This window comes from Rhamphochromis longiceps, linkage group LG3, assembly GCF_057381845.1.
Source record: "Rhamphochromis longiceps isolate RC_006_pf linkage group LG3, R_longiceps_female_GT1.1, whole genome shotgun sequence".
Lineage (NCBI taxonomy): Eukaryota > Metazoa > Chordata > Actinopteri > Cichliformes > Cichlidae > Rhamphochromis > Rhamphochromis longiceps.
In genome coordinates this window covers 8,794,136-8,810,856 of record NC_140559.1, presented here as the reverse complement: position 1 = coordinate 8,810,856, position 16,721 = coordinate 8,794,136, and the positions used below count along the sequence as shown (strand labels likewise).

General features: G+C 41.0%; 1 protein-coding gene across 1 annotated transcript; it reads right to left on the bottom strand.

The window, feature by feature from the left end:
• Nucleotides 1-676: 676 nt before the first annotated feature.
• LOC146672771 (NLR family CARD domain-containing protein 3-like) lies at nt 677-10,595 on the bottom strand. The gene is made up of 7 exons (XM_085388942.1): nt 10,493-10,595; nt 8,581-10,351; nt 8,339-8,512; nt 4,150-4,323; nt 3,809-3,964; nt 1,976-2,022; nt 677-1,827 (listed from the first exon to the last, which is right to left on the bottom strand). Exons 1-7 carry the CDS (start codon nt 10,512-10,514, stop codon nt 1,250-1,252), a joined length of 2,922 nt encoding a protein of 973 aa, XP_085245068.1. The 5' UTR covers nt 10,515-10,595; the 3' UTR covers nt 677-1,249.
• Nucleotides 10,596-16,721: the final 6,126 nt, after the last annotated feature.

The window sequence follows — 16,721 nt, the reverse complement described above, 5'->3', positions numbered from 1 at the left end:
AAACAGAGGACATTACAGTGAAATCTGCTTTCAATGTGACATTTACTTTGATCCTTTCAGACACAGTTTATACATCAGACAAACTGTTTGTAGAGCGATTAAATGTTTAATATTGTTGTTAAAGTTGTACAGATGAGCGTTAATCACCAACAGCTTCATTAATGTGGATGAACTGGACGGTTCCAGGGAAACTATCAGGATCACATGCCTCCAGTGGTCACTGTGAGTAACTACAACTCTGCACATACAATAATTAAGATGAAGATGTGTTTTTATTGTAGAAAGATGAACCAAATGTAGTTTGACTCTCTGACAAACGATGGCAAGATAAAAGTAGTTTGTTAAAAAAAAGTCACAAAAATGGTAACAATGAAAACAAATACAAACAACAGCATATCCTGATATGAGGCTCACAGATCAGGATCAATACAATACGTAGCAACCGACATTGATGTTGCCATGGTGACTGCTGCCATATATAGTGTTTCTGTTACCTGACTTGTCTTAAACATCAACGCTGGCTGTTTTTCATTTTACTAATGAGTCCACTCTCTTCCCTCACTTTCGTCTCTTCCTCGTGTTTGAGCTCCTCTCAGAGAGGATTTAAGAAAGAGCTTTGATGATGGCTGTAGCTCAGGAGATAGAGCAAGGCATCTACTGATCAGAATGTTGGTGGTTCAATCCCTGACTGCTCCAGCTGGCACGCAAAGTATCCTTGAGCAAGACACTAACCCTCTCCGATGCATCCATCAGAGTATGAACGTGTTAAACAAGAATCAGTCCATTCACCATGGAAATATCAAAGTAGAAAGTGATGTCAGTTATGATTGGCTGCACAACGGGATCACATGACCAGGTGGGTGGTACAAATAACAGGAAGCTTCTCTTGTGGCTTTAATAATCATTTGAATTGATAACTTGTGATTTACAGACTGTTCTTTATCTTCTCATTGTCGTCTGAAACACAGAAAAATATCAATGTTGGAAAATATGACATTTATATCTAGTTTCTAAAGGATGGTTTAATTCTCCAAAGGCCACCACAGACATGACAAAGTTATTTCATCATTATAATGCACAAAAACAAAAAGCAGGATGAGCCCTACTGCTCACCAAACTTGTGTTGAATAATAATTTGTGAATCATTTAGTTTAAAACATCAACTGACTGAATCCCTGAATCTCATCATGTGTTTCTGAGTGAAAGACCCAGACATGTACAGACTGAACTGTTTCTCTAACAGGTAAGACTAACTACACAGAGTCACTGACCCAGAGCGAAATAATAGTCTTTTGAAAGGACGGCCATATAAGTCTACACCTTTTCGAGCCCAGAATCCAAATCCAGGATAAAGGGGTTCAGTGAATGTGGTGTGGAAGGTGTGGAGGTGGATCAGAGAGTCAGAGGAGACTCTGTAGAAGGACAGAGTGCCAGCAGGACAGTCCACATACACTGCTACTCTGTTAGAGACAGAGGAGGAGGAGGAGATTAGTGTACCCCTGTTATTGTGCCACACAGAGAAATAATGATCAGAACAGCAAAGACTCCAGGACTGATCATTTCTACCAAAAACACACTCATCACTCCTTCCTTTTCTTTTGATTCCTCTGTAACTCACTGATATCCAAGCCCCTCTTGTCCACTTGACCTCCCAGTAACAGCGACCTTTCAGATCTTCTCTACACAGCAGCTGATGATAATCACCACCAAATCTGTCTGGATGATCAGGATATGACTGAAACCTTGTATGTGTCACCTTCCTGTTGTTGTCAGACAGTTGGAGCTTTGTGTGTATTGTGTTTGTGTCGATTTTGAGTTGACAGGAATCTGATGGAGAGAACAAACACAATCCAGCTGCAGTTATTGATCCATCATCTGTTCATTGATTGACCCTTTGATGATGACTCCTGACGTGATGAAGATGGTTGAATGTGTGCTGCTTTGTTTTCATGAATCCCATTAAAAACACACTTACACTTCCTCAGACCTGGTCTCAACCATCGGACTCCAGCAGGCTCCACCCTGAAAGGAGGAGGGGGGTCAGAGCAGCACAGTCAGCATGCACACATGGACATTACATGGCTCTCACACACACACTGTTACACACTGATAAAGGAACAGTCCAACATTTTGACACATAAATGTTTAAACTTCAAAAGAGCAAAACTCATAATCACATCACATTTAATCTCCTTTATTAAGCACGATGTCCAGGGAGCATTGACATGTGCCACAGTCAAGGTTCAACACACTGTGACATTCATGCTGTCAGGGAGTGGGTGCATATTAAATGTAAAGACTGGGACTGGGTACAAAAACTGATTCAGTACAGGTAGAGTGCAGCAGCCAGTGCATCACATATTTCGAGCTAATGCAGCGGTCATCACACCACATACTGCTTTCTATGTAAAGGAGCCTTCATTCTCACATTAGGGCTGTTTGTGACCATAAAGTCTGTCTCACAAGGGCAGCCACTGGTCCAGGCGAGGATGCCTCCACAGTGGGATGTCTGAGGGTGCAGACATGGGTGAAGTTAGGACCAGGTGCCAGTGGACCTGTGGACCTCTGGAGATAGGAGTTATCGTTTCACTCCACCAAAAGCAGGAGAGAAAGATGTTTATTAATAATCCTTCTTATTATTAAATGCTCTGTAGAGCAAATTTGTTCAAGGTAAACAAACAAATGATGGAAACAGCATCAACCAATTACAATGTTTCACTCTTGTAAGAGGAGGTTGTGATTTGATGCATGTGATGAATATATTTATGTATATATTTATTTCTTATTCTTCTAATAGGAAAATTATCTTTGTTTTTGTATATTTATACTAACATAAGTGCATTTAAAGGCTCGTCATCTTAATTTATTTATTCAGAAATTATATCAATAACAATAATACAGGGAAACCCTGAATACAATTACACAATTCTTGGTCATTGATGGTTACAGCTAACAGTGTCTCTGGGACCACTTTGGACAGCATTTGACTGAAGTGCTGGTTGGCTGCAGGGCCACCATGAAGGCTCTTTCTGGAGCTCAGTGCTGCAACACATATCCTGCAGTGCAGGCTGCAGGGTAACAGGACCAGTGGTTGTTAATGCTACATCCACTTTACAGTCAAAAACACCCACTAGTCTGGGCCTAACACCCAACCAGTGACCCGGTTTCCTCCACCAGCTCCATCCCTTTGTTTCTTAATCTCTTCTTTCTGTTGGAATGATTATTTCTTATTATAATTTGAATTTCAAGGTTGATCGACCAAAGTTAATTCACTTTGACTGCATTCTATTTTTCTGTTGTTTTCTACTAACTATTATCACAAAGTCCAGAAGCTCAATTTGATATTTTAGCACAAACAAGTTTCAGTAGTAAATGCTCAGAAGCAGCAAACTAGCAGTGCAAAATAGCCCATTTTAGTAGATGGCCAGTTAAGTTAAGTGACTTAATAATCCATTTATTTTTACTAATATGTTTTTCTAAGCCGGGGAAACAACCTCCTCCTAATTCTAGTTTATGCTGGGCCAGGCTAAACATGTCCTGGACATGGTCTCTGCACACAGATAAAACTTAAAATAAATAAAGAGAGTGAAAATGTCAGTTCCTTTCCAGAGATCAGTTTGAACAGGTTGCACAGTTGTTGCTGACAGAGATTTTGATCTTTGAGACCCCATGTTAGACCAGAATGGGAAAAATGTTCCTATATGTGTGATTGTTCAAATAACACTGGTTTCCAGCATTAAGTAATCAGACAGAGCCAGTTTCCTCATCTATCAGACACTGTTTGTGGCTGTAACGGCCATCTACATACCTCAGAGTGTTCAGTCTTAGCTGCTCAAGCATCTTCACTGCTGCCTCTCCTGGGTTATTGTAGCTCAGGTCCAGCTCTTTCAGATGGGAAGAACTGGAGCTAAAAGCTGAGACCAGAGACTTGCAACCTTCCTCTGTGATCAGGCAGCCTGACAGCCTGCAGACATGACAAATACTCTTAGAGAAGAGAAAAATAGCTAAATGCAAACAGGAAATTGCAGCCAAAAGTGGATTTAAAAAATGACATGACTGAAACAGGAGTTAAAAATAGCCATTAGTCACTCTAAACCTTAGATTGTAAACCTCTAAACCTCATCTACTGAACATTTTAAGAACGCTGACCTGAGTGTTTCCAGTTCACAATATGGACTTTTCAGTCCAGAAGACAAAACTTTCACTCCAGAGTCCTTCAGGTCATTGTTACTCAAGTCAAGCTGTCTCAAACTAGAGGGCTGGGAGCTGAGTAGTGAAGACAGAGTTTCACAGCTTCCCTCTGAGAGATTACAGACACTCAATCTGAAGAGACAATAATGAGAAAAATAATAATTTTAAACTTTCTGGTCTGAACCTTTGAAAAATATATGATCTAGATTAAATATAATCTCTATAGAGGTTAAATCATGTGGAGGGTAAATTAATCATCAATAATTAATCAATTAGTCATCATTAAATAGTTTATTAAATGTCATTAATGAATTACAGTTCAAAATACTTCCATCCATTCGCTTCTGCTTATCCTTTTCATGGTCGCGGGCGGTGCTGGAGCCTATACCAGCCATCATAGGGCGAGAGGCGGGGTACACCCTTGACAGGTCGCCAGTCTGTCAGAGGGCTAACACATAGAGACAGACAACCATTCGCGCTCACATTCACTCACAGATTCCCATCTATGGGCAATTTGGATTAATCAATTAACCTATCCCCACAAACTGCATGACTTGGACGGTGGAAGGAAGCCGGAGTACCCGGAGGGAACAGCGATCCTAACAAATAATATTGCAGTGGTTGGAGATGAAACTTTGCTGACATGTAGTAAATGGACTGATTCTTATATAGTGCTTTTCTACCTTCCTGGAGTTCTCAAAGTGCTCTATACAACAGGCCTCATTCACACAAGCACTTCTAAACACAAGTGCAAACTACCCGGAGGGAACCCACGCAAACACGAGAACATGAAAACTCCACACAGAAAGACCCTCGGCCCAGTTCTTAAGTTCAAAATACTTAATAAATTAAATATATACATAATTGATTTAATGCCAATAATTTAATTTTAAACATTTCAACTAAATTAATTACAAATTTAATGATTTTTAAATATATTTAATTAATCACTCATTGAAACATTTAATTAATTATTTAAGAATCTATTTATTTAATTCATTTTGGCACTTCTAGCCCTGCAGCTGTGCATGTGCTTACATATCCGCTGGTTTGTATCCTACAGGTATTCTCACAGCAGTGCTGCTGAACATTAAATGACCAGCAGATGTCAGTTCTTCCAAATAAGCAGTTAAACTTTGTGTGATCTGCCTTTGGGTGAAGCAAATGGCCGGAAAAATTGGACACATTCACAGAGCTTTACCACACCATCACTAGACAACAATGGAATTATTTTAACTAAAACAAATAATCAGAAAGTCTTCTGCCTGGTCTTGTACCTCTGTGTTTCTGTAACAGAACTAATGAGCTGAAAGTTTCCTCACGACACCACCGATCAGCTAAAAGGTCCCTCGAGTTTACCTGCATGCATCCTGTTCACCTGTCAGCTGTTTAACACATGCTGCTTATTCAGGAAACACGCCCACATTACCTGGTGACAGTCACAGTTTAATGCGGGCCGCTGTTTGTCAATATAAGGCGCACCGGATTATAAGGGGCACTGTTGATTTTTGAGAAAATTAAAGGATTTTAAGTTCGTCTTATTGTGCGGAAAAATATGATAGCCTGTTTCCTCAGCGCACAGCTGCTGGAGCTTGTGTTTACTCTCAAAGTGACCGATCTGGGTTAAAAAGGGGATTCAAAAGGAAGGGCAATGGACACTAAGATAACTACAGAATATTTTATAAGTGAACCTGTTGCTTTAATAAGAATTTGCATTAAAATTTGCATTAAAATTAAATAGATTTATTGACAGACTTCAATTAAATTAATATACGTGTGCCACAGTAATTTAGTTCTGCCACTTATCTGCTCAAATGACTGGAAATCTGATATCCAGTCACCAGCACAGCTTACTCACTTACTCACTTGCAGTCACTTACTTTACTGTTTTTGCTCCTGAGTTTAGTTTAGATTAAAGCTGTTAAGATAAGATAAAACTTTATTAATCCCTCGGGTGGGTTCCTCTAGGAAATTCGGTATTTCATAACTGCATAATTTTACTGAAGTTTAATGTGTCAGCGGAGCACATGTGGAACTGAACCATTCGCCTGTCTTAATTATCTGATGTTTATATGTGTTACACTTTTTTAATCTTTAATTTTAAATTGAAACTAACATTTAAAAACAATTGGTACAATGTGGAAAGCTGAACAGTTTAAACTTACAGTTACTACACGACTGAAACACCAACATTATCTCTTTTATTAAGACATGCATATACACGGGTCACACTGCTTATTGAAAACCCCCCAACAAAGATCAGATCTTAATCAGATTTATTTTAGAATACAGTTTAATAATATTTTTATAAAGGTAGTTTAATAATTTCTGGAGCAAGCTGAACAGCAGTCTTCACTATCTACAAACAGCATGAAAATGTTGTGGTGAAAATGTTCTCTTTCCTCCTTAACCATCTTTTTAATGTTAGTTTTAATTTAATGCTTGTTTCAGACGCACAGTCTTAACTTAAAGTAACCATGGTCAGACTTGATTGAAGTAACTCAGGTCAGCCTTTCATAAACCGAAAACTCACAGCTGCCAACTCTAGTTTATGGCTAGACTCGGTTTGTTGAACTTGTGCCTTGAAAAAGGGTCCTGTTTGTCCCTCATGTTTTTGGATTTTTGTTTTCACATTTTAGACTTTGCTTCTATTTGGACTTTTTTATCAGTAATACGTGCTTACGTTTTGCTGGAACACTTGAAACTAACATAAATACATAACTCGAGAGGTGATAGTCAGCAGGGGGTTTACAAGTTGTGTGCCGCATTGACAGCGGTTTGCAAGCTCGACCACTCGCAAGGTGAGCTGGCGACATCACTGAAATCATCAGAGATGATTAGATTCATTTTGACAAAGTGAGCAGATATTGAAAGATTATGCCACTACATCCTTGACTAGAAAATATTAAAGTGTATTTGGTGACACACAAAAAAGGGTAAAGTTTAAGTATAGTTTGGGTCCACACATGTCCAAATCCTGGTGTGTAGGCCTACTTAGTTTTGAGAAATTGTCATGGGACCGGGGTCTGGGTGACCCAGGGCCAGTAAGAAGTTATGGACATGTGTGTTTTTGGTGCTGCTGTCTCCTGTTTCCATGTTTCTGTATCTAGGTGTGTGTGTGTGTCTGTCAGCCAGGAGCCTGGCCACACCTGCGGAGGAGAATTACTCACACCTGCAGCTGATCAAGCCTCGTCAGAGGAGCTACTTAGGAGTGTGGTGGAGCTCTCTCCGATGCTGGATCATTGCGTAACTTCACGTTAGTCTCTTGGCGAGTTAGTTAAGATTAGTCTGCCGCATTGTGGTGTTTCTGACGGCTGCCTCTTTGTTATTCCCCAGGAGGAGTGTGGAGACAAGAGGGCAGCGAGCACAGGGTACTCAGACACTGAGGAGCGGAGACAAAGAACACTAACAAGCAATGGTTTTGACTTGAGCAGCATTAACCCCGCCCCCTGACCTTGATGGGTGAAGCTGACAAATAAAATTTATTTATGAACACCGATGCAGGGCCAGGAGTAGCAACGTGAATTAAATAAATATACATGCAACTATAACTGATGACATAAAAATTAGGATTTCTTAAGGTAAAGCCAAAGTGCTGAATCATTTTGCATGTTACTCTCAAATGTTTTCTCAAATAACAATAACATAACGTTAGCCACAAGAGGGCAGAAGCATTGATACAAGTCGCATGTATATAAAGGTACAGTGATTATATTACAGTGATTTTGACAATAACAAAACAGAAGTTTATAGCAGTGTGTTTTTCCATGACAGATCTACCAACCAATCACAAGTGTTTTCTCTTGGTAGTTTTTTCCCTGAAGTTCCTCATTTTGAGAGTTGAATAACTTGTCCAGATCACTGTCAAACCCCACTGTTGCAGTTTATCTATCCTGCCATGTAGTTATTTATCTGTTCATTTCTGACACTTTCTCAACTTCTTGCACAAGCAAATGTAGACTGTTAGCAGCTGATAGCATAACTACTGTAACTCAATGAGATTTAACTGACTAAAAATCTGGTTTTAAATGGTTTTAGACAAAAACCCCTTTGAAAGAGATTTCAAAGTAAGGATATATCAGTATAAAAATAAATGTAGCGTTTAAGTTGCAAATTTCAAGTCAAATCACAAACAACAATATCTGACCTGAGTGTTTCCAGTTTCCAGTTTCCAGTCTTCAGTCCAGAAAACAGTATTGTCAAACCTGAATCCTGGAGGTTGTTGTTACTCACGTCTAGAGCTCTGAGCTCACAGTCTTCTAGTTGAAGAGAGGAGGACAGAGCTTCACATGCTCTCTCTGACAGGTTACAGCTATTCAGCCTAAGAAAGACATAAATCATCATAAATAAAATTACGATAAATTAAATAATAAAAACTTCATAACTTACAGAGCTTTTTTAGAGACTTTGACCACTGGCAGCAGCCTCAGAAGAGCCTCCTCTGAAGCAGAATATTTCTTCAGGTCAAGCACATCCAGATCTTTTTCTGATGACAGTAAGATGAAGACCAGAGCTGCCCACTGAGCAGGAGACAGTTTATCTGTGGAGAGACTTCCTGATCTCAGGGACTGTTGGATCTCCTCCACTAGAGAACTATCATTCAGTTCATTCAGACAGTGGAACAGATTGATGCTTTTCTCTGCAGACAGATTCTCACTGAGCTTCTCCTTGATGTACTGAACTACTTCATGATTTGTCTTTAAGCTACTTCCTGTTTGTGTCATCAGGCCTTGCAAACGAGTTTGATTAGTCTTCAGACCCAAGAGAAAACGAAGGAACAAGTCCAGGTGTCCATTGGGGCTCTGTAACGCCTTGTCCACAGCACTCTGATAAAAGTATTTCTCTGTCTGAGAGCTTGTTTGTTGTTCTTCCAGCAGATTGAGTCCAGAATTGATGAAGGGGAGATGGACATGAAGCGCAGCCAGAAACTCCTGAACACTCAAATGGACAAAGCAGAACACCTTGTTCTGGTACAGTTGTTTCTCCTCTTTAAAGATCTGTGTGAACACTCCTGAGTACACTGAGGCTGCTCTGATATCGATGCCACACTCTGTCAGGTCTGATTCATAGAAGATCAGGTTTCCTTTCTGCAGCTGATCAAAAGCCAGTTTTCCCAGAGACTCAATCATCTTCCTGCTCTCTGGACGCCAGTGTGGATCTGTCCCAGCTCCTCCATCATATTTGATCCTCTTGACTTTGGCCTGAACTACCATGAAGTGGATGTACATCTCAGTCAGGTTCTTGGGAAGCTCTCCTTCCTCTCTGGTTTTCAGCACATCCTCCAGAACTGTAGCAGTGATCCAGCAGAAGACTGGGATGTGACACATGATGTGGAGGCTTCGAGCTTTCTTGATGTGGGAGATGATCCTGCTTGCCTGCTCCTCATCTCTGAATCTCTTCCTGAAGTACTCCTCCTTCTGTGGGTCAGTGAACCCTCTCACCTCTGTCACCATGTCGACACACTGAGGAGGGATCTGATTGGCTGCTGCAGGTCGTGTTGTTATCCAAAGGCGAGCAGAAGGGAGCAGGTTCCCTCTAATGAGGTTTGTCAGCAGCTCATCCACTGAGGTGGACTTTCTGGTTTCAGTCAGGATTTTAGTTTTGTTGAAGTCCAAATTAAGTCGACACTCATCCAGACCATCAAGTATGAACACAACTTGGAAGTCTTCAAGCCTGCAGATTCCTGATTCGTTAGTTTGATTAAAGAAGTGATGAACAAGTTCCACCAAGCTGAACTTTTCCTCTTTCAGCACATTCAGCTCTCTGAAAGTGAATGGAAATATGAACTGGATGTCCTGGTTGGCTTTGTCTTCAGCCCAGTCCAGGCTGTATTTCTGTGTTAAGACTGTTTTCCCAATGCCAGCCACTCCCTTTGTCAGCACTGTTCTGATTGGTTCGTCTCTTCCAGGTGAGGCTTTAAAGATGTCTTCTTGTCTGATTGTTGTTTCTGGTCTGTCTGGTTTCCTGGATGCTGTTTCAATCTGTCTGACCTCATGTTCATCATTGACCTCTGCAGTCCCTCCCTCTGTGATGTAGAGCTCTGTGTAGATCTGATTCAGGAGGGTTGGGCTTCCTGCTTTAGCGATCCCCTCAAACACACACTGGAACTTCTTCTTCAGTTGGGCTTTAAGTTCACGTTTACAGAGTGGAGCAAATATTTCTGAAGGTAAGAAATTCAGAAAAAAATATTATATAATAAATATCATAGCCTCTCAGTACCCTGAAAGGATGAATGTCTATTGGTCCATTTCTTGAGCTATTAGGAAAGATCAATATTCAGTCTTTAGAGAAATTCTCTTACTGCTCTGCAGATGGTCAGCCATCTCATGCTGCTTAAGTCTCCTCAAGAAGTGGAGTGTGATCTTCAGAAATGCTTCTCTGCAGCTCTTTCTTTCATCTTCATCCTCACCTCCAAACATCTCCTCATCCTCCATCTGGCTCTTTAAAGTTTCTGGGTGATCTGGACACAGAACCTTCTTGATTTTCTCCAGCTCATTCTTCACAAATGTTGTGATGTGTTTCTCCAGCCGCTGGAAAAGAAGACTATATGAATTACCCAGTGGTAAATGGACTGGTTCTTATATAGCTCTCTTTGATTCTCTGTGCACACAAAGCATTTTATACAACATGCCTCATTCAACCAAGCACATTGTTCTATGCTTAAATACTTTCTTTCACACTCTGATGGATGCATCAGAGGGCAGCTTGGGTTTCGTACGTTACCCAGTACATTTGCCAGCCAGGGTTTGATTCACAAACCTTCTGACTAGTAGCTGACCTGCTCACCTCCTGAGCTACAGTCACCCCAATCTGACTGAAATCATGGAGCCCAAACTCTGACGTATGTTGGACACACTGACAATCCTCTGGTCCACAAAGTGCAGCATAGAGGTGACTGAAAAGAACAAATGTAAACGTAGTACTACAAACCATAACCACAGAGTCCAGGTGTGTTTGATGTTGCTGTGCAGACTGACCAGTGGAAACCTCTGCTCTCTGCTGGTCCACTCTGTGGAGGAGTAATGTATAATTAGCTTATGTTATGTCTGTCCACACACAGGCACAAGCTAAAGGTCCATGAAGTGATGTTTGGATGGGTTCAGTCAATCAGATGACTGTCATGGTGAAGCGTTGCTAGTCCTGGTGATCCCACTGAGAATTAACAGCTCAGTTTCCAGATGTCTGTAGTTTTCTGCTCAGTTTCTTTAGTCCCAACAGCTCTTACCATCTCCTGCATAAAGCTTTCCCTCCATGCTCAGATGCCCTGGAACAAGGTGCTTTCTTTATATCAGTGACTGGTTTAAAGTGACAACTTGCAGTGCTCGCCAAATGTTGTGTCAGCAAAAGTAGTTCTACTGTTTCTTACATTTCTTACATTTTTACACACACAAATCAATGAACACAAAAACATAAACTTTTCAGATATTTTGTTTTACAATGTTACAAAACTCAGTTCACAACTACACAGTCTGATTTACAAGTACAAAATATTTATGACCACAGTTTGAGCCGATGTATGTCCCGAGTCTGTGGACTCAGTAGTTTTGTTTTGATTGTTCTTGTCTTTTGTTACAATTTCATTCTGATTAAGATTTTCTAGTTCTGAGGTTTTGGTTTCTGTGTTCCCTCTGTACTGTGTTAGTATTGTGTCTCTGTGTTCACTTCCTGTTTTATTTTGACAGTGCCATGTCCTACATTAGTGTGTCTACTTTTGCTTCAATAATTGATCAATGATCAATGATCAATAATTTTTTTCAGTAGAGGTTATCTTAGCTTCTGCACAGTCCATCTCCACTGCCCTTCAGAGAAACAATTGCAACTAGATGCTGTTACACATGGCCGTAGTCTCAGCTTTCATGCGAATGCTTCTTCTGCTTGCCATAATGTTGTACAGCCCATTTGAGGGTTATCCTCTCTGTGAACCAGATGCTTGATTTCACACAGAGGTCCACCAACTAAATTTGATCAGTTATGGAACGATTTACCTCGACAGGCTCCTTCACTCGCTGCTTTTAAACCTCCTTTAAAACACACTTTTACTCCCTGACCTTTGACCCAGTGTGACATGTTGACTCACTACCTCAAACAGCTTAAAATAGTCTTTTTGCTTTTTGGTGCTGCCTAAAAGAACCGTAAAATATCTGTCCTATATACAGTTATGTTCATATATTTTTGTGCTACATCAGGAAACTCAAAAAAATATAGTTTGTAATATTTTAATCCTTATTTTTAAAACTGTTTTTGTCATTTTTCTTCTCCCATTGCATCAAAAATCATTATTTACACTGAATAAATGAGCAGCTCTCTTACATTCTTGCTGCAGGTTCATTACTGAAGTCTAGAGGTCTTTCTTTGGACCAGTCACTCCTCACAGACACAGAGCTGGCTGCTGCAGATCCTGCTCCATCCTCTTCCTCCATCTTCTTGATGTCAGGGTGGAGTTAGTCTAAGAGGTAAACACACACACTCAGAGGTGCTGTCGTACTGGAAGCATCACACTGACGGGTTTCTAAACTCACTTCCTCTCTACTTATAGGGAACCAGCGCTCAGAGGAGCCGACCGGCCTCACATTTCACCCACAGACACGAACAGCGTGGAATTATTTTATGTCATAAGAAGAAACATTCATGTTAACACTCACCTGCAAGGGCGTAGATTTGGTTTTGGCATTGGTGGGGACGGATGATTCAACCACTGAACCCTGCCCTGTTTCTTTTGTTCCCGTTTTGGTCTTTGCTTCTTGATAAAAAAGGAGAAGTATACTTGCCTACATGTGCTATTCTACCTGCTTTTAAACCATTTAAAATTACAATTCATAGTTTTATATGTGAATTTTGCAAAGAAGAGTGAGCAAATATTTCCACATCAAGATGTGCCATGCTAATAGGTTCCTACCCAAAAAGACTGATTAGAGTGATAAAAGGCAAAGGTGCTGCAACAAAGTATTAGTTTAAGGGTGTGCATATTTGTGCAACCGGGTTATTTTAAGTTTTTTATTTTCACCTGTGATCTTGTGTCACCATTACTCTCTGAGCTTTGTGTTGGTTCTTCTGTCACTTGACAAATAGAACCTACGTGACAATAAGAATAAAATGTGGAGCTGCTTCAGTGTTTCTGTCACTTTGTGCAGATCTTGACTCATCAGTAATGTTTGTAGGGTGAGTGCATTTTTAAAACAATTTGTGCAAACTGCACTACAAGGTGGAATATTTGCAAAATCATGACTACCTCGTTATATTTTGTCTCAAAAATGAACCCTATGAATATTTCAGTGCCATTAGAGTGAAATTATTGTGTCACCAACATTTTAACGTTAGACATATAATTTTAACAGCCTCTGTAAACTAATATCCTGGCTCGCTCGATGCTGTCGTTTTCTCTGACTGTTTCAATCAAAATTAGAAATGCTGCTCAGAGACTGAGAGAACTAATAGTGCTGCCTGTTGTGCAGTTAGTTTCCAAAACACGTTATTCATGGTTACATAGAATTTTAGACTGATGTGGGCCAAAGCCTAGCATAGCCTGTAATGTTATTGTGACGGACACATTTTATGAGTGATCTTGACTTTAAGTAACTTACAGGTTTCTTTGAAAAACACTTTCTTATATCCAGGTACTTCCTTTTTGCTGCCACCCACCTCTCGTCCTTGCAGGCCCTAGTAGCGCAGGCTTGCCGCTGCTAAAACTAAACAGAGCTCCCTGAAAGGCACAGCCAATCACATTGGCCATATTTGTCACATGACGTAGGACTCCAGTAGAGAACGTAATTTAACTCTTTCTGCACCGCTGGGTGAACGAGACGTTGACAGATTGTTTTTTTCTTTCTTTCTATTGGGTTTGTTTTTCTTTTCTCGAAGAGATCAAATTATTGGTGGGGACACGTCCCTCCCGTCCATGCCAACTCTACGCCTTTGCTCACCTGCCTCAGCTCCACCTTCCTCCTCCTTCTCCTCTCAACGGAGGCTCAATACTTTCACTTTCACTACTCCTCCCTAAACACAGAGGATGCTGGGACTTGTAGTTTTTTCCTTCCGGTGCGGTCCCCTTCAGTTCGCTTATCAGCCTCGTCTCGGAACAGAGGACGCCATCATCTACCTGCTCAATCGTGTCTACACCCATCTGGACCAGCCGGCGAGCACTGTGAGGGTCATGTTTTTTGACTTTTCCAGTGCTTTCAACACCATCAGGCCGACCCTCCTGGGTGATAAGTTAGCAGCGATGCAGGTGGATGCTTCTCTGGTGTCCTGGATTGTTGATTACCTGACAAGAAGACCACAATATGTACGTCTCCCACAGTGTGTGTCTGACAAGGTGATTAGCAACACAGGGGCACCACAGGGGACTGTCCTCTCCCCCTTCCTCTTCACTCTCTACACCACAGACTTCAGCCACTGCACAGAGACCTGCCATCTTCAGAAGTTTTCTGATGACTCTGCGGTGGTTGGATGCATCAGCAGGGATGATGAGACAGAGTACCGGGCTGTGGTCGACTCCTTTGTCACGTGGTGTGAGCAGAATCATCTGCAGCTCAACGTGGCAAAGACCAAGGAACTGATCGTGGACTTCAGGAAGACCAGGAAACACTTGACCCCTGTTTCAATCCAGGGGGTCAGTGTTGACATTGTGGAGGACTATAAATACCTTGGAGTACACATTGACAATAAACTGGACTGGGCTAAAAACACCACAGCACTTTACAGGAAGGGCCATAGTCGTCTCTATTTTTTGAGGCGACTGAGGTCCTTCAACATCTGCCAGAAAATGCTGAGGATTTTCTATGAGTCTGTTGTGGCCAGTGCGATCCTCTATGCTGTTGCATGCTGGGGGAGCAGGCTGAGGGTCGCAGATGCCAACAGACTTAATAAACTGATCCGTAAGGCCAGCAATGTTGTGGGGATGGAGCTGGACTCCCTCAAGGTGGTGTCGGAGAGGCGGATGCTGTCCAAGATAAAGACAATGTTGGATAACACCTCCCACCCACTCCATGACATGCTGGTCAGTCACAGGAGCACGTTCAGTGAGAGACTGAGATTACCAAAAAGCACCACTGAACGACACAGGAAATCATTCCTGCCTGTGGCCATCTCCCTGTACAACGCATCCACTTAACACACTGTTTGCTGCTACAACTACACATGTTTCTTTTCCAAATATTTATTTATAAGTGACTTATGTATGTATGTATGTATATATATGTATATATTGTACTATTCTTAGTTAGCGTATTGTCTGTCTTGTCTTAATGTTGGTTTAAAATGGAGCACTGTAACAAAAAATAATTTCCCCCAGGGATCAATAAAGTATTCTGATTCTGATTCTGATTCTGATTCTGTACAGCGGGGGTTATGGCAGCTGTGTACCGGGACATGCGCTTTGTCGGTGGTAATAACAGCTCAATTGCTTGCGAGGCGAGCGGGTCTGTCCCACGCTTTGCCGTGAGCAGGGCTCCTACGCCTTTTTCAGGGTCAAATTCAAGCACTTTTTAAGCACTTTCAAGGTCCCTTTTCAAGCTTTTCCAGCACATCAGCCCCCCCGCCAAAAAAAAAAAAAGAATGCATGTTTCAATTCGCATTACCTCAGTAAGACCATGTGAAAATGAAAACAAATCATCCTACATGAACTTAAATACCTTTGTTCAACTTTTGCTAAGAAATAGAAAAAACGCACCACACAAAAATACAGTGGAACCCCGACTTACGAATGCCCCATTTCACGAAAAATTCAAGTTACGAAGGCACGGAATTGCAATATTTCTGCCCGTGTTATGGCAAAATGCCCGAGTAACGAAAGCTCCGATTGGCTGAGCCTACTACGCCCACAATGCCTTCCGAATCATGTGACAACCCCTTGGTTTCCGCACTCGTGCTTCGCTGTTCCACTTGAACGACGAATTGTTGTTCTAGTTAGCAATCAGCCTATAGCCTATCGTTCAGCATCGCCTCACTTAAAACGCGCAACTCAATTACGAAAGACCCTCGGGAATGAATTCATTTTGTAAGTCGGGGTTCCACTGTACTGTACTACCTTATATACATAGTGTATAAACTCTAAATGCCCATTTCACTTAAAAATTAAGATGTGAAAATGTGAACAAAAAAAGAAAGAAATAAGTCTGCTCATCAGATATTGATGCTTCTTTCCTGTGTGACAAGAATTAGGAGACAGATATTTGTTTGTTTTTTAAGTTAATTCCCAATAAAACTGTTTTATTGCTAACTACATTGCTCTCTGTATTATTGCTGAAGTCCTAAAGGATCACCTTTAAAGTGTTTGTGCTAATAACATGTACAGTCAGACAGGCATGGAGAACAGCACTGACTGGGAGGCTTTGAACAGATTAAGTAGTTCAATTCAACATATAAGACTTTAAGAATGCACAAGCATCTACTTAAAATCTATTGAATTTGTCATCTGTGATATTATTTTGTACAATTCCAATGTATTTTGTTCATCTCCCTTAAATAAACAGGCAGCCTTAAAGTATGAAATATTCATATACAAACACATATAAATGTGTGAACTGTCTCAG